A 25,959-nucleotide genomic window follows, 5' to 3' on the forward strand; every position below is an offset into this window, starting at 1 on the left:
TAGCTTTGACGACAGTGAAGGAGAAACAGTTGAAGAATCTACACGAAGGGCATGTTGATGATCGTGATATGGACAAAGCTTCAGCTTCATAAGCAGGAGAAGATCCTTAAGCGGTTCACAAGTAGAGATGGTTGGTATTCTTGCAAATTGTGGTGTCAAAATCGTTTCAGTTGATATGCCACCGTTTATGCAAATCCATGCGGTTGATTGTGCAAGGAAGACTCATGATAGCCTTGAAAAGTTCACTTCTAAAGCCCTTGCACTCACTCTCAAAAAGGTAAAGGTTATTAATTTAATTAAAAATAACACATTTCCCCCACTTTGCTTTGTTGATTCTATGAACTAATGATCTGGGAATTTCAGTTTGGGATTGAACAACTTGCTTTTGGGTTTGCAGGAGTTTGATGGTGTGTATGGACCAGCATGGCATTGTATTGTGGGAACGAGCTTCGGGTCTTTTGTAACACATTCAGTTGGTGGGTTTCTCTATTTCTCAATGGATCAAAAGCTATATGTTCTCTTGTTTAAGACAAGTGTACAAAGAGCTGATTGAAGTTTGGTGACAAACCTAGAACAATTTCGAAGCTAAAATAGCATAGCTAGTATATCAAAACTTTTGGAACCATAAAGCGTCGATTGTTTTTCCCATTTGTAGCTTGTACATTGCTTTTCATAAGAACAAAGAAAAAAAGAGAGGATATTTTAAGTCCTTGTTCAAGTGGTCTTAACCTGTATGAACATTCTTAATGTAGTAACCTTGTATGCGGTTTATAAAATACAGAATCCATTAGCACCTCATATTGTTTAATTTGATCCTACATTTTGATTCATCACACTGGTAGAGAGTGGAAGATGCTTTGATTTCAGCACCCTAGGAGTCATTTAAACGTGGCAGACTATGGTTGGTCCGCGCACTAATAGGAGTCTCTTAAGGTAGAGAGGACCCCATGTTCCCCTCTGCAAAGCTATTCACATTTTTTACTGCAGATTCTGAGCATAGGGTGTCATGTGCCGTGACTCGGCATTCAATTTTTTGACAGTGGTTGTCCCAATATAGGGTCCATGCCCATAGCCAAATGGAGTTATTGGCGTGTTCTTATTTAAACTTGCAAGTTTAGAAGTCTGCAAAACAAGTGAAAGATTGATACTTTAGTTTTGGTGCAAAGCCCTGGTGATCTTGTGAACTTGCCTGTAACATGACAGGTGAAAAGCATTTGTCCAAGTGAACTTGTGTAAAGGATGGAGCGTTTTACTTGATTGCGTGTTGAAAGGACTGGTAATGAAGCACTTTTGACTGGTTCTCTCGAATAATTTAGTGAAGTGTTGGAGGTGGGGCCTAGTGCTGCTCATTCGGCCAAAGCCCGAATTCTCACAGGCTCCACAAGCGAAAAGAAATAACCATGTTCTTACGAAGAATCAAACTTTCGTTTGCAACTTTTTGTAGGGACCAAATGAAACTTTTGGTTTTGTATGTAATCCGAGTAAGGCACAACTGATGTTTCTTGTAAGGACGTTGGAAAAATGGAGTATGGATACTCTCTTTTCAGGCATGGCTTTTATGGTGAATACTTGAGAAAATAAGGAAAATGCTAATGTATGGAAGTATTTCACAGCTCTCTTTGATTATTTACCTCTGACTGCACTGATTGGGAGTCAGATTTGAATTCTCAGACATATTGGTTCGTTTATCAACTTGTTTCTCTCCTTTTTTTTCCTTCATTTAAATATTGGTGAAGGTAGGGACTAAATTGAACACAAGGTAAACTTTGAAGTTTAAACTGTGAAGCCCAAGGAAATTAAGGACTTGAGGCATGATTTTACCATTTTTATTTGTCTTGCAAATAAAAGTTAAAAGAGAATGTTAGTTGTAGAATATTAGACAAACAAATTCGTGAACGTTAAATAAATTTAACACGAATCTCTTAAAAAATAAATACACAAACATAATATTAAAAATCTAAATAAACTAGAATCGAATAAAAACATTTTTAAAAATAAATAAACTGACACGACAATCTTCCTTATTTAAGTTAAATTTACCTACCGTCGAAAGTTCAACCACACGAATGGGTTCACCCTGATATCTAGATCTCACCAGCTTGTTATGGAAGGGTATAATTGGTCCCAGATTAGTATACCTTCGAACTTTTACAGTAGCAATAGAAATTATTTTTTCAAAGGTGGTTGTAAGAATTACCTGAGCTACGTTTTGGATATAGGAGAACCTTTTAACAAATCAAAAGTTGTGATCATTGGAAAATAAAGTATTATTCTCTTCTCGTATAAATTCGTCGTCACCCATCAAAATCAGGTGTACACGAGTCAATCTGGATTAGTCAAGACAAAATCTTAGAGAACCGAAGGAAAAAGAAGAAGCAAAATGGACAAGAAACCATTAACTTCTCAGTAATTTTTAGAAGACTGCTCTGTAGCCTTATTTCTTTCTGTTCATTAAAAAAAATGCAAAGTGAGTCGATATTTTCAGACCAATATATATACACAAACATACTAACGTTTTCTTATCACTAATTTCAAGTTCAAACTATAATCTCATTTATTTGATTCCATTGCAGCTCAAAAACTTGATTGCTTGCCAAGTTGTTGAAGAGTTCAATTTGCTGCTAGTCCTGCAATACGATTATGTACTATAGGTGTAAAATAATTTACCAGAAATGGCAAATATTCATGCATTAATAGTTGCAAAAGTTTGAAGATAATTATGCATCCCAACTTTCAGCATGAGGCATTATTAATGAAGCATTAGTAGAAGAGAAATCTGTCATTAGTTCTTCGATTGACGCCTTCTTCATCCGAAAGATCGGTACCTTCATCGCCTGATTCAATGATGAATGTTGCTCCCGTTTCCTGGAACATTGCAGAGTCAGTTGTTCTTGAATGGTTTTGAAAAAAGGAAGAATGCATGAAATTTCGAAAGCCATCTTTGGCCGCCATTGCAGATCAAGTACACCATATTTGTCATTATAAGCATGCTACCTGTTTCTTCTTCCATTTCAGAATCATTTTGCATACGAAATGAAATATGTCCGCTCTTGTCTAGATTTTGCAACCGTCCTAAGTGACGAGCGCCTCGACGTACTTTCTTCGGTTGTTCGTTGGCTTCTTCGTCTTCTATCTCGTCAACCTGCTCAAGGTTCTGTAGTTTGGGGGGCTGATTACGTATAAAAGTATTGGTGCCACATTCAACTCTTCCATTGAAAGAGTAAGATAGTAGTTTCATGACATTGTTGCGGTCGCCGGTCTTAATACTTTGTTTCGGAAAATCGAAGTCCTTTAAGAATCCATACTTTTGTCTATAAGCCTCGAGTTCAGCCTGTAAACCTTGAAGTTGTTCTTCTGTTTTAACCAGCAAATTGTACATCTCTTGCAGGGCTACTTGGTCGTATTCGGCCTGTTCGTCCATCATTCTCTGGTATTGTAAGGCTTCCATTGAACTGCTGCCTTCTCAGTTTGCAACCTAGTGATCATTGCCATTGCATTATTAGCTGCCTCAGCTGATAAGCTTCTTTCTTCATCCAGTTCCATGTACAATGACATCAACGACTTGCGATTCATGCGAACTTGTCCCTTCAGATGTTGCCAAATATAACCTTCGGCCTCATGATTCGGCACTTGCCCCTCTGCAGATTCTGAAGCAAATTCTGTTTTCTCGAGCGGTGATTTCCTTGGAATTTTCGCCAATCTCGGACTGTTTGCTGTGTAATCCGTTAAGGAGACTCCGAAAAACTTAGGGGTCTTAGGTTCCTCAGCATCAATCAGCAATGGTAAGGAACCAGCCTTGACATGTCCCCCCACTGTTGAAACATCCATATTTTTTCCTTTAAGTATTCGTATATGATGCATATCCAGAGATCAAACATATAGACAACTATGAAATGAACATACACGGAATGTATAGCTAAAAATATATTCATATTGGACCTTTTCCATTGAAAATATATGATAGGAAGAAGGAAAATTTCCTTTCATAGTGGCGAAATCAATAAATTAAGGAATATGAAACCAAATGGTAGTTTAAGCTTTAAACTCACACGGCCTTTCCACTGTTGTTCCTCTTGAGAGATCAAGGACATCTGGTTCCTTTGGATTCGGGTTAAGCTTGAAAGATGAGCATTTAATGTGAGAAGGAAAATCAAAATTTCGATTGACCGGTGCACGGGGAGATGGGGCAGGAGTGAGGGGTGACAGGTAAGAACTCTTCCATTTAGGATCGGACGATTTCACCTTCAACGGCTCCCCACAACATGCACAGCAATGATCGTTGCTCTTCAGAACATCTTTTGTTCCAGAAGGCAATGACAAATGAACTTGATGTTCCTCGTCAAGAAACAGTTCAATGTCCTTGTGTAAGATCCCGAGGAGGGACTTGTAATTATGACAATCGGCTTCTTTCTCGGTAGCGAAAGACAGAAGACAGTTTCACACAAGTTTCGCATGTCAGAAAGCTTCTTGTGAGCATGACAGAATGCAAGAAATGAAACATTCTTCTTGTGGTTGCTACATATGGAATCATTGTAATAGAAATGTTCATTCTCAATCCTGGTGCAAAGCAAGCAAGGGATAGCCAAACCGAACCCTTTGGCTAATACGTTGGCTAAATATCCAAGAAACCCGTCCATAAACAGAATCAATATGATCACCCATTCAAGCACTACATAAATGAAAAACTTTGGGACCCTCCCAAGCTCCTGTTCTGCATACTGCAGAAATGATCTTTTTTCCATTTTAAAGACCAGACTTTTGGCAATTAAAAACCCTAAAAGATCAGATTAATGTACTTAAAAGGGTGGTCCAGATATCATTAAATTATGCATTTAGCAGACCAATATCATGGCTTATACAAGAGTGTGGTGAATTTCCTTTGGCAGAAAAATCTCTGAGAAAATTTGAGGTTCTCAGGACAGTATTAGGCCTTGAAAAAAGGTTTATCAAGCATTTTCCAACCATTAATATGCCTACCAATCCCATGTGACATTGCTTTTTAAGTAAACAATTCAAAAGATATAGATTTAGTGCGGCATCAGATTCATAACTTAGCTTTATTTTAGGCTTCCTGGATGGAAATCCACCAATTTGCTCAAGGAATGGAAACCATCCATTATTGCTATAAAAAAATGGGGTATAAATATCACCAAATTAAGCTCCATTGAAAGCATATATAATTATGAAAACTTCCCATTTTTTTCAAGTCTTTTGGTGTATTCTTAGTCTTTCAGCCATGTTTCTAGGCTTTTACGTCTGGGTTTTAATTGCTCGTACCATCTCACATCACCATTAAACATGTTTCGATAATTCAATTGAAACATTAAACCAATAACATTGACTAGTAAAATACTGCATTAAACCAACAATAAGTTTTACATCGGTTTCTATGGATTCATGGATATATTTTTTAAAAGACCAAAAAAACTATGAGAGTTGGCTCCCTGTTACTTCCAAATGAAATACAGAAGGCAGCTAATGTTTATTGGCCACTGCCTATAAACATCAATAACAGATATCTGATGAAAATTATTTGTAGGCTTAGTAAAACCTATCCGACAAAACGTTTGAGGTTACATAAGGTGATCGGCATCCCGTAACCTGTAAAATTATGAATAAATATGTGACCAGTTGTTAAGAGAAGAATCAAAGTTGTAACCATACAATGTGTTATAAAATTAATGAATTGAGACGACTATGACAATATTCAGCCACTAGCAAGTACATATCAGGCAAGAACTAGAATATTTTTATGATAATATAGTGCAAAAGAATGTACAGACTGCATAGACATCTAAAACCAGCAATTTCGGAATTTTAGTTGAGAAAGCCACTGCTCGATTCAGCAGGACTGCCTCCTATCAAATTTTTGCACAATTGTATTTCCCTCTTAGGAACAACTGAGTGGAGGTCTTTCTCTTCCACACCCTTCCCACTATTCCTCCCCGTCTTTTGTTATAAGAAGCATGCGTCCTAACTCCTATATACTCTGATCTTAGTCTATCACGCTAATTCACCTCAAAAGAGAAGTGAGAGAGGGTTGCAACGAGAAGAAATAGCAAATATTTTGCCTTTGAAAATATTACAGTTTTGGGCTCAAATTACCTGCAACAAGCAAGTAGGAATCTGAATAAAGCCCTGCAGGAAAAGATTGACCTTCTCCAGAGTGCTCGGCAGAACAGGAGTTATCACATAAAGTACACCTTTGAGTGTATCAATTCCTCGCACAATTCCTGGATCATAAAGGGATCAAGAAAGAAGGAGAAAAAGTGAAGTTTCCTATAATAGTTCAAACTAATATTCACCCTAGCTGAGCCCCACAAGATCTTAACTCTTATTTATCAAGGCCATCCAGCCTATCTATCATAGAATGCTTTACTCTTAGCAAGTTTAAAGATGATACTCAGTTACCATCCTTCATTTTTAAGAAATTTCTATTTTTGCATAATATTCAACAATGAATTTCTGTGACACAATCACCAGCATATGTTGCTGCCTAGTTGGTAAAAAGTATGAAAATATAAACTTATATGCCATTAATTAACAACTCATGGATAGTTTATAAAGGCTTCTCAAGCTTTTCCAATAAAAAAATGGAAAATTGATGAACCAAAAGATGATTCAAAGCAATATCATAAAACAAAGTTCAAGGTGACAAAGCAATCAACTAAGGCAGTGTAACCATGACCTACCAAGTCCAACACACCAGGGTAAATCTTCAGACTCCTCCGAACTAACAGCCAAGCCAACAATAGTTGCATTCAAACTGTAGTATGTTTCAGTGCTTGGAACCTAGAATTAAAGAGAAAAAACAATCATACAAGGAGTTTACTGGTAATCCTTTTTTGGTTTTCAGATTACGAAAGTATGGGATATGCTGATGCTACAAATGGTTTATGTTAGCAGCGTGATCATCACTGAGTTCTTCCTTGTAACATCATGCAATGGAAAGAATTAACAGAGAAATGAGTAGCCTCGACTACTGAATCATATAAGAGATTAATAGAGCTTCCAAAACAGCATCAAAGCATTATTTGAGGGGTAATTGAAGAAAAATTTATTATCGGATAATTGGCCTCAGATAGTGAAAAAAGGATTACAATTTTTTTCTTCAAGGAAATTTTATAGCAAAAAAACCACTGTAATCCATCTTTGGTATGTAACCTGGCAATGAAGATGTCTAATTTTGATAATTGATATTGGAACTTCGTACGGAGAATGAGAAGCCAGTGCATATGCAAGTTCTTTGATTGTAGTAATAGGCATGTCACTAGGAAAGCATTGCCTGAAATAAGCAATAATCCTTAAATCTCGCAGAAGGCGGGCATCCTTTTGTACTAGCACCCTACAAAAATACAAATTAAAGTAAGATGTAGGAAGCAAAGCCACATATCCCAGGAATTATCATATTTTCCAGAAAATACGCAGAACTAATTAAAATAGCAAAACATAGAAAAAGAGACACATTATTAAGCAACCAAACAAATGCCATTAAAATGCATATTGAAGTAATTCAACTTACAAAGATTCAAGATATCAAAATTTACAGGTTAACTTAAAGATGGAAACAAACTTACGATCTATTAAGGAGTCCCGGCGAGCAGACTTGATCTCCATAACATTAACAATCCCATCACAATCACCATCTAACCAGAATGCCCCACATGGAAGATTCTTACTCTCGGCAGATATGTTATCTTAACCACATGAGTAGGAGAAATATCTCAACATATCCACCAATATTTCGTAACCAATGCCTGACAAATTCAAGATAACAAATATTCCCATTATAGTTGTAGTAAATTACATTTGCATAAAAAAGGAAGATCTAAAAATTGTAACCAAAGAAGAACTGGTAATAATAACAAGTTCACAAAAACAAGGGCATTAGTAATTAATTGGATGCAGATCAGAGCATACCTTTCACCCAGCCAGGGGTATTGACAACAAGGGGCAATTCAGTCCTACCAGCACTTTCACTCTCGTCAAACCTGTATTGCTCTCGATAGTAATCGTATAGAGCACATATGTATTTCAAGTATGATGTCGGGTTTCTTTTTGATGAAACATCACCAAAGTAAAAGCACCTTAAAGAAAGTCACACCAAAGAGTTTTAGTGCTTATTACAACGAAACAACAAATAGATATCAAGTTCAAGTCTTGAAATACTAAGTCCACAACAAAAATCAAAATTGACAGAGTAGGTTCAAAGCAGAGTACCTCTCAGGTGTCTTCAAGCATGGAATTGCCAAATCTATCATCCAAAATAAAGCCTCCGGTCAGTCGACAAAAGAACAAATTGATTAACACAAAACTTTAGAGGGCATGAAGAAAAGAAAAGTGTTAAGAAAGCTGAAAACCTGGGGTTATTTTGTCGACAACAGTAAGCGACACAAAACCTGGAACTGTGAACTCAGGCTGCCCAACATCTGTGTCCAAATAAGCTACTTTCACATACCTGCTAAGAACATGCCGAACAGATTGTTAGAATGAAGCCGTTAATTCTCAAAAAAGAACCCAGTTCAATTCAGAAGGAACGCAATTTATTGTCTACTAGTGTGTTTCACATGCAAATGCTACCAAACCTCTGCTTTTCCGTCCATTAACAGAACAAAACAGCAAGGAACACATTTTCCCCTCTATGACAGTATGACTACAGCTTGAACAAGTCAAATAAATCACCAAATGGATATATTTGCCTTCTGGAATCCAAAACTACAATTAGCCTTCCAAATAAAGCTAGAAAAATGAAATAAAAATAGGGGCAGATTCATAAACCATCCAGCAATAACACCCACCAAAAAAATTATTTCAGCTAAAAACTGCGCATATTTAAACATTAAGTCATAATCCCTTTCACAACAAATAAATTAAACTCGGAGAAATTAGAATAAAAAGAAACAAACCAATGATTCTCTCCTGAACTCCTAACCTTTGGAGAAGAACGTTAAGGAGATGACGGGATAAAGTAGTTTTTCCGGAGTTTTTGGCACCACAGATTAAAGACAAAGGAGGAGGCGAAGTTACAGAATCATAGGCTATGGAATCAGCAGCCTCTGACCACTCTTCCGGTAAATATATGTTAGATGTTGAGCTTCCAGGTTCCAACATCGAAGCCATTGTGGGATCTCCCTTCTGCGATGTTCCTTTCTGGGTTTTCTTTGCTATGTCCTATCAGTTTTTTCACTTCTGGTTACTGAGTTTCTGGCAGGCGAAGCGGCTTTGGTGTGACACTGTGATTTAACACACTTCACATGATTCTATAGACTATATATACATAGGTTTGTAGTAGGTTCCTCTTTTGTTTCCCCAAATGCCACTTTGTTTGATTTTCGGGTATTTTTAAAAGTAAATATTATGTTTAAATTATTATTTTTTATTCATTTTTATATATAAAATAATTTTATTCAAAGTAGGTAGTTAACATTTTATCTGTTATTATTTTAAGTAATTGATATGTCAATATGGTTATAAAATTTGTTATTTATTTAAAAATTTGATATATCTCGTGTTCATAAATTTTTATTTATGAAAATTTAAAATTATAATTATTTTTAGAAAACTTAAATTTTATTAAGGCTTAATATAAAAAAATGTTTACACTATACATCTTTTCTCATTTAGGTATCTAAACTTTTTTTTAGTTAATTTAGGTGTCTAATGTTTTTAATGTTATCATTTAGGTGTATCTACAGTAATAAACGTTAAATAAATTCCATCAACCACTCAAATTATGACATATGATACCTTTATATATTGTTCCTGACGGGAAGTTCGTCCTATGGTGTGAAAACATAAGTGCAATTGATGTCTCAATTAGGGGTGTGTAAAATTATCCGACCCAGTTGATTCGACCCGTCGAGTCAGACCTAAAAAACCGGGTAATTTTTTTGAAAAATTTACCCGGTTGGGTCGGGCCCGAATCATAAAATTAAAGTTTTCCAGGTACCCGATTACCCGATTACCCGGTTATATATATATATATAATGGATTATTTATATTATGAATTATTAGATTTTGTATTTCGAACTTTTAAATTTTATGTTCGGATGTTGGAGTATGTAATTCGAAGTTTCAAACATTTAAATTTGTGTATATATTTTTTAAATTAATAATTTAAAAATGAAAAAAAATGAGTACCAGATACCCGTATTAATCCGAGTACCCGATTACCGCGTACCCACAACATCCGGGTCGGGACATGGGTCTAGAAATCACCGACCCGGATTTGTGTCGGGTACCTGGATTTGCACACCCCTAGTCTGAATTAATCCTATTATGCATTCAAGATTTAAACATATGGAACCGAATCTGTATTTTGTTCATGTAAAAGTTGTTGAAAAGAAGTTGGCGAATGAGGTTCTTGCATACGAACAAGTTACTGACATAATAACCAAGTCCTTGCCAGCAATAACATCGTTCCTTTGTTGCTTTCGAGACAAGTTATATATGTTACACTTCTTTAATCAACTAACCGTGCAGGGTTAAACATTATTTGTGTTCTTCTGGAGTACATGTGTTGCAAACGGAGGAAGCATGGTGAATGTTGGAAGTCGAAGCTTGAAGATTGAAGCTGAAATGAGGTCAAGAATAGAAGAATGCATGATGACTGTTGTGAGCACAAGTAACTGATAGTAATAATGTGTTTGTATTTCTTTAGTATCAAGGAAAATTCATTGATCAACTGCGTAAATTTGAACTGGTGTATTTAACCATGAAGGACATGCTTTTGGCCACTTTGGTGATAGCTCATTCCAGGTAGATCTTATAAGCATCTAGAGAAGACCATGGAAGAAATCTGAGCGATAAAGTGCATCTGCATGGAACAATTAAAGCAGATTTAAGAAATTAAAAGCACTAAAACATTTCTATTTCAAGATAATAAGAATCTTTCCAAAGCATGAGCATGCAAAACCAAGAGTTCAAGAGCTATCCAACTCGATTTCATGACAGAACGTACCTGGATCATGCACAAACCGCTCTTTCCCATGGTAGGGGTAAATGAACATAGTATTCGACGAACTGTTTGTGAACCGTTCGTTTATGTTCGTTTATAAATTTAAAGAAACGAACGAACACGAACATAGGTGTGTTTGGTTCGTTATGTTCACGAACAAGCTCATTTGCTTGTTTGTTTATCAATTCGTTTATAAGCTCGTTTACTCGGTTTTCATTTTCCTTCATCTTTTTACATTTTAATATTAGTAAGATAGAGACTAAATTGAACATAAGGTGAACTTTTGAATCCAAACTGTAAAATCTAAGGAACTCAAAGAATAGTGGTGTAATTTCACTATTCGCGGAGATAAGAACCCTTTAATCTGAAGAGCTGCTATGATATGCTTGAATCGTTTTACTTTGATCCTCCTCGAGGATGGATTAGGGGTTTGGAATAGTTACACCTTCTAAAATTTTAATAATTTTAAATTTTTATATAATTTAGATTTTTTCTTTATTTATATCAATTATTAATTTCGTACCTCTGACATTTTATAATTTTAAATTTTTAATACAACTTTTTAAAAACTCACACCGTTACTATAAAATCCTATGATAATCCCTTATTATCTCTATCTTGACCATTCAACGGCTCATTAATGCACCTTATTCGTATGTCAGCTGCGGGCTGAAAACATCGCAAACCAAATATGAAAGCAAATCAATGACAATTAGCAGTGATTACAAATCTTCCAAGACAATTGTCCTAAACAACTTACCCATATCAGTATGCCATACTATACATCTATTTATGCATGTACACATCCATGGTAGAATGTGAGATTTTCATGAGAATGAAATTCACATTATTCCGTTTGGTTAGTCTGAGAATTTTATTCTCGATAATATAAGATTATCAATAGTAAATTTTTGAGGTATATTACCGGGAATGTCATTACCTCTATTTCCTTAGGTATTGTTGGATTACCGGTGTTTTGGACTAAAATGCCCTTAATTTTTTTTCTCAAAAATATCATTCTTCTGTCATTAAATAATAAAAATTCTATGAAGGTTAAATTACAAATTTATCCTTAAACTATTTTAGATTTATAAAAAAATATATAATTAAAATTTTATATGAAGTTTAGATGTTAAAATAAAATTTTACCCTTTCATTAAACCTTTTTATATTTTCAATTTTATAAAAAAAATTATATAAATTTTATGAATTTAAATTTTTTGAAGAAAATATATAAATATTTTCCAACTTGTTAAAAAAACAAATGTATAATAAGGACAATTTGGTCAAATATACATTCCAATAATCTTTATTCCTTTAACCAAACACGATAATCTTACATTCTTGCAAAGCCAACCAAACACAAAATATAACATTCCCAGTAATCCTACTCCCTGGTAATCTTACATTCTCACAAATAATCTTACATTTCCACTAGTAATCTTACATTACAAGAACTAATATCACCTTAGTGTTTGGGCATTTTCTCCAAGGAATCTTGAAAGATCTAATACCATTTGTCAACTTATCCCGTCATGTAGAATGGGTCATATCCACAAGGTTTAAAACCAGTCGAATGGTGATGAGTCATGAGTGGAAATTGTATGAAAATTTTAAATTATTATATATTTTATATTTTTTTATTGATAATATATTTTTATTTTTATTTTTATTTTTTTTAAAATATTATAAATTCACTTTAATATAAAGTCTTAGTCCATCCCTATTCTCGCCTTTCACTTCAGCTGGGGTTTTGTTGCCCCAAAGATGAAGCAAAGTTGTGATGACTGAGAAACCTCTTTTCCTTTTATCCTTCTTTGAGATACTGCTCTACTTGCGGCAGCGAGTACAGCTCACCTCAACTCATACCCAATTGCCATTCATGGCTTCTCTTCAAGACAAATCTAAAGAGAAAAGGTTATACTAGACTGCCAAGTATATCTTTTCCTTTTACCATCTATCCCCATTCTCACCGACAAAGCTCCTGTGATGACTGAGAAACCTTTTCCTTTTATCCTTCTTTGAGATACTGCTCTACTTGCGGCAGCGAGTACAGCTCACCTCAACTCATACCCAATTGCCCATTCAATGGCTTCTTCTTCAAGACAAATCTAAAGAGAAAAGGTTATACTAGACTGCCAAGTATATCTTTTCCTTTTACCATCTATCCCCATTCTCACCCGACAAAGCTCCATCTCTAAATCTAAAGCAGCAAAAGAGAAAATAAAATATGACATCGAAAGTAAAAGATTCATTACTTAGCCCCAAATAATAATAATAAATAAAATGATAATTGAAAGAGAGGTGCTAGGCCTTCAACGCACACAGATTTGGCCAATTTCAATTAATCCCATTGTCTCAAACATTCTTCTCAACTTCTTGCTGTAAAGGACAAATCCAAAATGGGGATTGTAAAAGGGGAGTAGAACTAAGAGGAAACATGTTGTTTTATCATGCTGGTTATTCTGCTTGTGAGTTGCTGCACCAATGGTGAAGATCCATACAGGTTCTATACTTGGAATGTCACGTATGGTGATATCTATCCTCTTGGTGTTAAACAACAGGTTCCATTTTCATGTTTGTATTTTGATTATTGTTAAGTTCCTTTTTCATGACTATATCTGATGTAATGTGATCTGATGGCAGGGGATATTGATAAATGGCCAATTTCCGGGACCGCTACTCGAAACTGTCACCAACGAGAACTTGATCATTAATGTTTTCAATAGCTTGGATCAACCCTTCCTCATCTCTTGGTTGGTTTCCTTATCACATCCTAGGCTACCATCTATTATGATCTGATTGAATTTTGTAACATTTACGGATTGAATATTCAGGAATGGCGTGCAGCAAAGAAGAAACTCTTGGCAGGATGGAGTATATGGCACCAACTGCCCCATCCCTCCTGGGGGAAACTTCACCTACACTATTCAAGTGAAGGATCAGATCGGAAGCTATTTTTACTTCCCGTCACTCGCTTTACATAAGGCCGCGGGGGGATACGGTGGCTTGAGGATTCATAGCCGCTCTGTCATTCCCGTTCCTTTCCCGCCTCCTGCTGCTGATTACACCATTTTGGCTGGTGACTGGTACAACAAAAACCACTGTATGTTTTTATGTTTTATGTTTATATATTGATTTCCATTGCTTTCTTTGGTTTCATGGTTTTAAACTTGGAACACTACAGGAATTGAAAGCGATATTAGATAGGGACATGATCTTCCGTTCCCCGATGGCCTACTTATTAATGGTCGTGGTGCTAATGGGTATACATTCACAGTTGATCAAGGTAAGCTGTATTTTAGTAGGGATTTGTGCGCATAGTCCCCTAGTCGGAACAATAGAGTGATTCTCTGAGCTTGTGAGCAGGCAAGACCTACAGGTTTCGAATATCGAATGTTGGGATTACAACATCCATCAATTTCAGAATTCAGGGTCACAAGTTGCTGTTAGTAGAGGTTGAAGGAACTCACACACTGCAGAACACTTATGATTCCCTTGATGTTCACTTGGGGCAATCCTTGTCTCTGTTGGTTACTGCCGATCAACCGACGCGAGAGTACTACATTGTGGCATCAACCCGTTTCACTTCCCAGGTGCGGTCCACAACTGCAGTTCTTCGTTATAGTAACTCGGAAGTATCCGTTTCTGGTCCTATTCCTGGAGTGCCAACTACTCAAATTGATTGGTCTCTCGAACAAGCTCGATCCATCAGGTATTGCCTCATCAGTTTCAATTAGTTTCCTTTTTCCTATCAACAGTTAGTTGAATACTCTCGTTAATGTAGTTAACTTGTGCTATATACCAACATTAGGGAGAATCTCACAGCTAGTGGGCCGAGACCTAATCCGCAAGGTACATACCACTATGGACTAATCAAAACCGCACGTACGATCAGACTCGCAAGCTCTGCTTCGATTATCGATGGCAAGCAGAGGTATGCTGTGAATAGTGTTTCATTCATCCCAGCTGACACCCCGCTTAAACTCGCCGACTATTTCAACATCTCCGGAGTATTTTCCCTTGGAAGCATTCCATATGCTCCAACAGGAGGTGGTGCCTACTTGCAAACTTCTGTCATGGCTGCTGACCATAGAAGTTTTCTCGAGATTGTTTTCGAGAATCCGGAAGACACGGTGCAATCATGGCACATTGACGGTACAACTTCTTCGTGTGGGGTATATAACTAATATGTCTAAAAACCATCTTATATATATGATCTCCCTTACAATTTGGATGTTGCAGGATGGATAGGGGGCAATGGACGCCTGCAAGCCGGTTAGCTTACAACTTGAGAGACACAATTTCACGTTGCACTGTGCAGGTAAAGTAACATATATGTATGTATGCATGCGTGCATGCATGTGTGCATGTGTATATGTAATTGAAAGCTATAACTGGCATTTGTTTTGCATAAACTGATAAGAGTTGAGAGTTGCAGGTGTATCCAAAGTCATGGAGCGCAGTTTACATGGCAGTGGATAACGTGGGGATGTGGAACGTAAGGTCGGAGAACTGGAGCCGGCAGTACCTAGGACAACAATTCTATCTCCGTGTATTCTCCGCCGCAAATTCGTGGAGGGATGAGTATCCAATCCCGAAGAATGCTCTTCTTTGCGGTCGGGCGACACGGAGACCACACCACCAAACGGAAATCGGTAACAGGGTCACTCTACTGTCGTCAAAATGCATAATCTGTATACTATTCTGTTACCAGTGCTGCAACAATTGCCGAAGACTTTTTCTCTAACTTTCCTGTTTACTTTGTTTTACTAAATTCAGTAAAATCCGACTCGATTTAAATATCAATTAATTGGTAGATTTTAAATTAAAATTTTATTTATATTTTTGAAATTAAATAAATAATTCAAGTTAAAGTCATTTAATTCAAATTATTCGAATAACTGATGTAATATATATATAATTGAAGAAAACATAACTCTATCGGCCGAAAAATAGATAAACAATATCCTTTATGTGTTAAACTACATGGTCGATTCAATATATGTATAATTTAAATATTACAAAGGGTTAACCCCAAAACATTCTCAAACCATTGTCTATATCCTAAATGAGTCTCTAAACTTCAAAATATGAATTAAAACCAAAATTAATGATTATAACAACTTAAAATTTCATTACTCTTGTACTTAAATTTTAAATTATTTGAAAACCTTTTATGCAATTATTTTTTAAACAAATATTGTGGGACATGACTAATTAGTTGTTAGTTTAGTAGGATACGGCATTAGGTTTATAAATAAAGTCTAATGTTAAATCACGGTTTTATGAATGAAGCAAGTTAGATTCATAGATGATTTTCATTATAATTTTTTAATATTTAAATTAATTAATTAATTTAAATATTAAAAAATATTAATGATTATAACAACTTAAAAATTCATTACTCTTGTACTTTAGTGATTTTCAAATTTATCCCTGTTTGTTGTTAGGCTTCACATCTCCTAATCCATTTATTACTTAATTTTTGTTTTAATCATCAAATTATTATTTTTTAAAATCATATTAACGTTATGTTTTAGTTCTATTTTGGTCATATATCGTTAAAAATTAATGGTGATGATCATATGTCATGATAAGATAATGTCATGTCAACATCACCGTTAAAAATTAATGATAAATTACTAAAACAAAACTAAGTATAACGTTGCATATGATTTTAAAAAAATAATAGTAAAATGTCTAAAACAGAAATTAAATAATAAGTGATGACCAAATAGGTAGTTTACCCCAATAATAATATTGACAGGTGACGCAAATCGATATAACGTGTCATTTTGGGTGAAAAACAGTGGGGCATTTCCCGCCACACAGATGGAGGACCCCCAACATATGAATTATCCTCCTCTGCTTTCTTTTTCACCACACACGATATTATTTTTCCTTTTTTCTTCTTCTTTCTGCTAACCCCATATTCTCTTCAATTTTCTTTAATCCTCAATCTCGTTTCACCCCCAAGGATCGGAGCCATGCTCATGCACTTCTCTTCTCTTTCTTCTACTTATCCACCTTCTCATTCTTCTTCTTCTTCTTCTACTTATTTCCCCAGCAGCTTATGCAGTTCAAGACCATCGTACTGGGAATTCCCATTAAAACCCAGAACTCATCTCTTTAAATCTCCTTATCCTTCTGTTTCTTATTCAGTCAACACCAAGTTGTTGTGTCCTTCTACCAATAGGATTGATTTCAGGTCCTGCGCTCTTCCCGGACTAGATTTCGGCAACGTTGAATCCGTGTTGGAAGCTGCCGGCGTCTTGACTGCCATCATTGTTGTTCACGAGACCGGTCACTTCCTCGCTGCTTCTCCAGGGAATCCGTGTAAGTAAATTCGCTGTTGGTTTCGGTCCAATTTAGCAAAGTTCAATGCCAACGATGTTGAATATTCTCTTAGAGCTTTCCCATTGGGTGGATTCGTGGGTTCCCTGATAATGATCTGGACAGTGATATTCCCGACGACGATGAGAATTTGCTTAAGAACAGGCCGATATTAGATAGGATCATCGTCATTTCGGCCGGTGTCGTAGCCAATATAATTTTCGCCTACGCAATCATATTCACTCAAGTCTTGTCTGTTGGATTACCGGTGCAAGAGCCATTCTCCGGTGTGCTTGTCCCTGAAGTTAGACCCTTTTCGGCTGCTTCCCGCGACGGCCTTCTTCCCGGCGATTTTATCATTGCGATTAACGGTGTCGAATTGCCGAAAACGGGGACGAGCGTAGTTTCTCAAGTTGTTGATATTATAAGAAAATCCCAAAGAAATGTGGTCCTGAAGGTTGAGAGAGCAAAGCAGGATTTTGAAATTGGAGTTGTCCCAGATGAGAATTTTGATGGAACAGGCAAAATTGGAGTCCAGTTATCACCCAAACATAAAAAAAAAATTGAGACCGAACAATATCTTGGAGGCCTTCGATTAACCGGAAAGGAATTCTGGGGTCTCACTTACAATGTCTTGGATAGCTTGAAGCAGACTTTCATGAATTTCTCACAATCAGCAAGCAAAGTCTCAGGCCCTGTAGCCATCATTGCTGTGGGTGCTGAAGTTGCACGGTCCACTGTGGATGGCCTCTATGAGTTTGCAGCTCCTAAATCTTAATCTTGCAGTCATTAACCTTCTCCTTTACCTGCTTTGGACGGCGGTTCGCTGGCCTTGGTACTTCTAGAAGCCGCCCGAGGCGGACGGAAACTTCCTCTGGAGCTGGAGCAGCGGATTATGTCGTCCGGGATCATGTTTGTGATACTCCTTGGGTTTTCTCATTGTCAAAGACACACTAAACCTTGAGTTCGTTAAAGATTTGTTATGATTGTCGAATTGGCTTTTGAAGTTTGGATGCCACTTGTGTTGAAAAACTTTTTGTGTGTGGAGATTGAGTCAGATGAATCCGATCCATGCCTACGATGTCTTGTAAAGATGAATTAGGTTTATAAGACGCTTGCATGATTCTTGTTTCCGCAAACAAGATGCTACCTTGAAGGTACTTTTTAGCTTATTGGTCTTCCTTTGTTTCCTTTGCATGATAAATCATTGACAAGTGATACAATTTTATGTTCAAAAATCACATTGGTATGCTTTTATGACGGTCAAAATTAGTAAACGAGCTTTCTAAACCCAAAAGCTTAAAAAATAGCTTTTCAGTTTGGTGCAAAATCACTTTACAAACGTTTCTGTCAACACTTTTACTTGTTTGGGATTGATTCTCCTTACGGGTTGCCAAAAGCAATCCTAAGATAATTAAGTGATATGTGTGGCCCACTAGCCCATGCAAGTTTTCTCTTTCACCAACCCAAAGTGAGTACAGTTAGGTATGAGTATGAATCGAGTCGGGTTAAATTTTTGCATTACTATTAAGGATGATTGGTTTAAGTAATAAAATTTAATATTATTTAAATAAATTTTGAATTTGAGTTATTGTGTATGAAAAAAAATTATAAAAGAATCACTTATCAAAATTAAGTGTGACACGGGTATCAAGGTAAAACCTTCGTAACCAGGAGTACAACAAAAAGAAAAACAGATTACTTGATTTCGAGTCAAAAATGATTTTTTTTTACATGCTCATGACTTGATATGGGGTTTAATAAGGTCTCACCTAATTCGAAATTTAATTTGATTTTTTAGGTCAAAACATACATTTGACCTAAACGTAAAATTTTAAATTAAAAATCAATCTAATTGAATTCGGTCGAGTCGAAATCCGTCAGATCCAGATAAAACACACACGTGTGTGTACATATATAGCCTTATGCTATGTATATAGAAATTGAAGTAGGCGTATGAACATATTAATTTGGTCAAATTGAAAATATACTTAATTTGGAAAAAATATTATTCCACCAACTCCTAAACCACACCTGCAAGACAGCAACACATTAATATTTGAATTTCATGGGTTGACTCTCAGCTTACATTAGATTCGATCATGTTTTTTTAGGGGTAAACTACAAGTTTAGTACCTAACTATCACTTTATTTTATTTTGGTTATTAACTATTTTTTTCCAAATTGTACTTAACTCTATTTTGGTCACCATAAGATAATGTGATGTCATCATTAAAAAAGATACAACGTTAAAATTTATGTTATTTTTTAACAATAGACGGCCAAAATGAAACCAACACATAACGTTAGGTTGATCCAAAAAAATAGTTGATTGACTAAAACGGAAAAAATAACAATTAGAATACTAAACATGTAGTTTGCTCTTTTTTAGAAAATAAATATTATGTAATTTTTTTTCCACCAAAACTCAAATTGCTCACTTTCTCGCCTCGCCTTTCATTCACATCTATATTGACGAGCTTTATGATAGAAGTTTTCTTAATAAAATAAATCAATCACGGAACAACTAGTTGACAATAATAACATAATTTAAATTATTCTTTTTTTATAAAATTTATTTTTGAATTAGTAAACTAATAGAAATATTTAATTATTTCATAATATTATATTTATTCATAAAATAAATTTAGTAACTCAAATTAAGATAAATACGTTTATATATTGATTTATTAAAATAAGTGTAAGGACTATAACTTTTAAAATTGTTTAAAATTGGATTAGACGTGTGTATTAATATCAATAACTTATGGTATTTTCTAATTATATTTAGATACAAAATTTGTAAGTCTCAATTAGTTCTGTAAGAATACTTTGTATAAGTATTGATGATATGATCATAATAATGAAATAATGTTTAATATGTATAATATAAAACTATATGACATCTATAATAATGATTAGTATGTATACTAAATTAAAGCATGTTAATTTTATAAATTTGACTATATGGATATACTTAATTGTTTTGTGTATACATGTTACATGTATAATTATGTATAATATACATTTTTTATATATCATTTTATAGTTTGTGAAAAAAAATTATTTTTTATTTTTATTTTTATTTTTAATTTTTTATATTTATTTTAAAATAAATAATCTCTCAATTTTTTTTAAAAAAATATATTTTCGAACTCAACCAAAAAATCAATTAAACCCCTTATTAAATCATCATCCACCTTGGACTGTTACATCAGTATCGTAAACTGTCATATCATAGTTGTGAACCGTCACACTAGTATTATAACGACCCATGCTTGATTTTGTTGATCAAATGACTAGATTTTTATTTCAATTTAAAGACCATTTTGATTTTTTTAATTACTAAAAGAATAATTTTTATGAATAGTTTGCGATGATTACAAGATAATATGTTTATATATTTTTTAGTTATTAAAAACACACCCTATAAATATAACTAATCAAACTCAAGAACTTTAAAGAAAATAATATTTTCTTTAATTATTGATATTATAAATTCATGTTAAAACAATATATTATAAACGGAATAAAATAATAGTTTGGATACTAACGTGTAATTTATCTTATAAATATGATCTTTAATAATGCTTTGTATTTTAAGTTTGAATTTTCTAAATATAACATATGAATTTTTAATATTATATTCTGTTTAAATTTATTATTTACAAATTTATATTAATTATTTAGTTTTTTTAATTGTATTTGACAGTAATTAATTATGTTTGAACTATAATATTTACATTTGTTTTGTAATTATATGATTGTATATAAAATTTGGGACATTAATTAATTATTGCATCACTGTCAAAACGCGGGCTCCAACGCAAACGTGATCGAGCCGCAAATTTACTGGGAATGAAGGATTAATTAATACTACGAGAGTCGACCGTGATTTCATCACTTTTTTAATAAAATCTTTGATTACTGATTTGTTATTATTAGCATAATCAATATTTTAATCTTTTCCTGCTAGTTGCCTAAGCAAGAAAAAACAAAAAGTCCGTAGTTTTTTTTTTTAATTTTGAAAGACGTATGCACACCGGTGACTTGACGTTTCCAGCAATCTTCCTTCTTCTTTATCGGCCCAGCAATCATTTCTCCATAAAACTAATACTAGTATTCGTATGAAATTTGAATTTCTTGCTAATAATCAACCATCATATTAATAGTTGATGTTAAATCAGATTAAATTATGTAACCAATAGGATTGGTCTGGTTTTCCAACTTACGATTGTCTTGGTGACCCCACAATCCGTGTCCCTGTGTCATGGGCGAGCTTTGAACAAATTTATCGCCACCGACATTGAGACCCGGTAAGCAGTTGTTTATTGAAATAGAAAGCTAAGCTAAGGGTTTTGGGATTTGCATTTCCTCTGCTTTGCTTTGATGCATTTTTCTGGGATCTGGTTTTTGTTTTTCAAGTGATTTCTGAGCTGGGTTTATAAGTTGAGCAACCAAGAAGTGGTGGTGAAGTGGCGGAGTCATGTCATCAGCAGTTGGCTATGGGGAGTTTTCTTAGTTTTGAAGCAAGGGTAGTTTGTTTGGTAAAATTTGGTGATTGGAGTAAAAGTTGGGGGGTTTGGGATTTTCAATTTGATCGAATTATTGTTTTGGATGAATCATGTGAAGCTTTCGTTTGAGGAATTTTCTTTCTTTAATGAGACTGTGTGTGTTGGTATATGTGAGAATTTATAGGTATTCTTAGTGTACCATCAATTTGATCTGGTGACTGAATTGATGGCTACTCCATCACAACCTCCACAGTCTTCTTCTCCTCCTCATGCGGCGTCGCCACCACCTTCTGTCACCAGTCCACCACCACTTACTCCACCTCCCTCCCCAAGTACTACTCCTCCGACTATTGCTAATCCACCACCATCTCAACCTCAATCTCCACCTCCAGATGTTTCCAGCGCTCCACCTCCTCTCCCCGCATCCCTCCGCCTCCAGTGGCCACCGTATATCACCTCCTCCCAGTTCCACCTCTCCCCCTCCTCCTCGAGCTGTTCCATCCACTTCCCCTCCGCCAGCACCACGACCACGATCAACCCCAAACTCAGTCCTCCGCCATGCACCTAGGCCATCACCTCCACAACCACAATTTCATGGCCACCTCCGTCTTCACCTCCACCACCACAAAATTCATCTTCACCTCCATCTCCATCTTCACCTCCACCAACACCATCTACTCAACCACCTGTTACTTCACCACCACCACCGCGGCGACCCCCACCATCTTCACCACCTATTAATTCACCGCCACCATCACCATCTCCACCAGCAGTACCACCAAATTCACCACCACCACAAACTCCACCAACAGAACTGCCAAATTCCTCCTCCTCCATCTCCAATATCTCCTTCTCCAACACCTCCTCCCTCTAGGCTTACACCACCCAGTTCTCAACCATCACCTTCTCCCCCGAATTCTACTTCAGGCTCATCTCCACCAGCACCTATATCAAGATCATCACCTCCTCCTCGAGTTTTGACACCGCCTCCAACTGTAAATGCTTCCGGTCCAAGTGCACCCGAAAGTTCGGGCTCCCCTAGTGGTGGCATTGGTGTTGGAGGTACAGTTTCTATAGGAGTAGCTGTAGGGATCATAGTGCTTGGCCTTATAGGGCTGACTGTCTGGTGGTGCTTGAGGAAACAGAGGAAAAGAGCCATACTCGACTTACTGGTGGTTATGTAATGCCATCCCCACTAGGCTCTTCCCCAAGATCAGGTAGATTTTTATCGCTGCATATTTGTTTATTCAGTTGTTTAAGGAATTGTTGATAATTTTTATTTACATGTAATAGGAGCTCATGTTTTGATCAATGTTATATGTTTATAGATTCATCCTATACAAGACACAGTCTTCAGCTCCTCTCATTGGAACTAGTTCCGGAAGTGACTTTGTGCATTCACCACCGATGATGGCAGAACCTAGCGGTTTAGGCAATTCGAAGTCATTGTTTACATATGAAGAATTAACCGAGGCTACGAATGGTTTTTCATACCATAATCTTTTGGGTGAAGGTGGATTTGGGGCTGTTTATAAAGGGTGCTTACCGGATGGAAGAGAGGTGGCTGTAAAGCAGCTAAAAATCGGTGGGGGACAGGGTGAACGAGAATTTAAAGCTGAGGTTGCAATTATTAGTCGTATACACCATCGCCATTTGGTCTCACTTGTCGGTTACTGCATATCTGAGAATCGGAGACTTCTCATATATGATTATGTCCCTAACAATACCCTTTATTTCCATCTTCATGGTAAGGCCATAACTGAACTTTGATTTGAATAATTGACCCACTGCATTGGACTGCTAATCTGATTGTGTTACTCCTGGCTTTTGACAGGAGAAGGCATGCCTGTTCTGGATTGGGCAAAACGTGTTAAAATTGCCGCTGGTGCTGCTCGTGGGATAGCTTATCTCCATGAAGACTGTAAGTATCAGCATCCGGATATCAATGGCCAAGGAATAAACACTTTGATACTCTAACCTGCCAAACGCGTAAAAACTGGAAGTTTTAGTTGTCCAGAATAGCATATTAGCATTAGTGACTAATGTCTGCTTTCCTAGTGAAATCTCTCAAAATTTTGTGAGAAATGCATTCTCATATCTTGATGTTGTTATGTTTGTTTGGCCACAAATCAGAACTTATTACACAGTGAGACCAATTTTTTTTTCCATGTCAACATGACAAACTTGTTTCTTTTAACCTTCAAGTTAACGTCATTTAAAATTTACTTCTTTGCTTTTTTTTTTTGATAATCTTTACTTCTTTGCTTTAAAAGTTAATGTAGAGGGATTAAATTGCTCATTTTTATAGTAGACGAAAGTCACAAAACAATTTATTCTTCATCTATAGTACAAGGACCTACCACGTAGTTTGATGAAAAGAACAATGGAAAAGGGAAGGATTTTATTATTCCTTGGCTTTTTCCAAGCTGGAAGTTAAAAATTGGCAAATTCATTACCGCTGTTATTTTTCTTTTATGTAGATATATTGTTTAAGCTAGTTTAGAAAAAGTATCAGTCATCCATCCTTCATTCGTTTGCAGTACATGAGTAACTTTCTATACAGAATTTAGCCACTTCAAGATTTGCAGAATATTTCCTTTTCCCCCATCTATTATTTGTGTTTCCCAATGCATGAAGTATTTTATTGGTCTATTAATTTGTTTTGATTGTTTGATAATCATATTTCAGGCGATCCTCGAATTATTCATAGGGATATCAAGTCGTCAAACATTCTTTTAGATAACAACTTTGAAGCTCGGGTAATGGACGGTTCTCTTTTCTCTGTTTCATCTCAAGTAAACATTCAACTGTTGTTTCCTTGATGAGTGGTCTCCCGGTTCCTATTTCTAATCAATGTTACAGGTTTCGGACTTTGGACTTGCCAAGTTAGCTCTGGATGCAAATACACATGTAACAACCCGTGTTATGGGAACTTTTGGGTAGGCTTTCTTCTTTCCTACTTGATTTTATGTATAGTAGTCTAAGGTATATAGCTTCTTATTAACGACACATATTGACCATATTATATTGGTTGTTTAGATACATGGCCCTGAATATGCATCAAGTGGTAAATTGACTGAAAGTCTGATGTATTTTCTTTCGGAGTCGTGCTTTTGGAGCTAATTACTGGACGGAAGCCTGTAGATGCTTCTCAACCTCTTGGTGATGAAAGTCTAGTTGAATGGGTAAGTTATTGATTTAACCATTCATTAATGTCATGCTTCAATTTCTATGAATCAAACTATTTTGGCAAATGTTGTTACTTCTCTAGTAACGCAGTTAAGAAAATATTGATGCATCTAAACAAGCATGCATGTGACAGACCTGAGAACAAGGAAAATATTAAAAGACATCTGCGAATGGAATGCCGAAAGGAATAACTGAAACTTTTCATAAATTCCTCTTTATGCTTCAGGCCCGACCTTTACTGAGTCATGCACTGGATAGTGAGGAGTTCAACGGTTTAGCGGATCCAAAGCTTGGTGGAACTATGTTGAAAGTGAAATGTTTCGGATGATCGAGGCTGCCACATCTTGCGTGCGGCATTCAGCTGCAAAACGACCACGGATGGGACAGGTAATAAAGATCTTTTAGTAGTGTTTCCCATATCATAGCCTGATCATTAGAACGATATGGAGTTGGCGTTGCTGTCACCATGACGCTTTCTTACATGAATTATTTTCCTCAGTTGTGAGAGCGTTTGAAAGTTTAGCCACCTCGGATTGACCAACGGAATGAAAGTGGGTGAAAGTGAGGTATTTAACTCCGCACAGCAATCCGAAGAATCAGATGGTTTCGGAGGATGGCTTTCGGCAGTCAAAATTACAGTACAGATTATTTTAGTGAAAATGGCAACAGCAGGGGTAGTTTGAAGAAGAATATGATAAAACATGAATTGACCGGAGCTGGCCTGAGCAGGCGGAGCTGCACGGGTGCGAATTCAAATCAGTATAGCTGCTGGAGGTTTGGTTCTTAGGTTGAAAGATACTAAGTTGGCCTTGGACAGCACCTTGATGTGGAGACAGTTTTAGAACCCTCCAATATATTGTAAGGTGTACTGGGTTATGTAGTTTCCTTAAATATCATTAATGTATATTATTATAATTGTTTTGGTTCTCCCCATTCAGCCATGTTTAACTGCAATTCTTTTTG

The 25,959-nt window shown here is 35.9% G+C and overlaps 2 protein-coding genes and 5 pseudogenes across 2 annotated transcripts; 5 read left to right on the plus strand and 2 right to left on the minus strand.

The window, feature by feature from the left end:
* Positions 1 to 95: 95 nt before the first annotated feature.
* Positions 96 to 795, plus strand: LOC120174496 (dynein light chain LC6, flagellar outer arm-like). The gene is made up of 2 exons (XM_039181316.1): positions 96 to 277; positions 398 to 795. Exons 1-2 carry the CDS (start codon positions 128 to 130, stop codon positions 551 to 553), a joined length of 306 nt encoding a protein of 101 aa, XP_039037247.1. The 5' UTR covers positions 96 to 127; the 3' UTR covers positions 554 to 795.
* Positions 796 to 2,881: 2,086 nt separating this feature from the next.
* On the minus strand, positions 2,882 to 4,794 carry LOC120174472 (annotated as a pseudogene).
* A 492-nt stretch (positions 4,795 to 5,286) lies between these two features.
* Positions 5,287 to 9,207, minus strand: LOC120174497 (annotated as a pseudogene).
* A 3,815-nt stretch (positions 9,208 to 13,022) lies between these two features.
* Positions 13,023 to 15,707, plus strand: LOC120174473 (annotated as a pseudogene).
* Positions 15,708 to 16,852: 1,145 nt separating this feature from the next.
* LOC120174495 lies at positions 16,853 to 18,488 on the plus strand (annotated as a pseudogene).
* A 2,928-nt stretch (positions 18,489 to 21,416) lies between these two features.
* On the plus strand, positions 21,417 to 22,463 carry LOC120174493 (classical arabinogalactan protein 9-like). The gene has a single exon (XM_039181315.1). It carries the CDS (start codon positions 22,034 to 22,036, stop codon positions 22,373 to 22,375), a length of 342 nt encoding a protein of 113 aa, XP_039037246.1. The 5' UTR covers positions 21,417 to 22,033; the 3' UTR covers positions 22,376 to 22,463.
* On the plus strand, positions 22,394 to 25,938 carry LOC120174474 (annotated as a pseudogene).
* The last annotated feature ends 21 nt before the right edge of the window (positions 25,939 to 25,959 follow it).

Source organism: Hibiscus syriacus, unplaced genomic scaffold, assembly GCF_006381635.1.
Source record: "Hibiscus syriacus cultivar Baekdansim isolate YM2019G1 unplaced genomic scaffold, ASM638163v2 tig00112107_pilon, whole genome shotgun sequence".
Lineage (NCBI taxonomy): Eukaryota > Viridiplantae > Streptophyta > Magnoliopsida > Malvales > Malvaceae > Hibiscus > Hibiscus syriacus.

What these genes read in the sequence shown, in the direction of transcription:
- LOC120174496 (XM_039181316.1), top strand. Translation starts at nt 128, where the DNA reads ATGGTTGGTATTCTTGCAAATTGTGGTGTCAAAATCGTTTCAGTTGAT. An exon ending in TTGCACTCACTCTCAAAAAG is followed by an intron (nt 278 to 397) that starts GTAAAGGTTATT and finishes TTGGGTTTGCAG; the next exon opens with GAGTTTGATGGTGTGTATGG.
- LOC120174493 (XM_039181315.1), top strand. Translation starts at nt 22,034, where the DNA reads ATGGCTACTCCATCACAACCTCCACAGTCTTCTTCTCCTCCTCATGCG.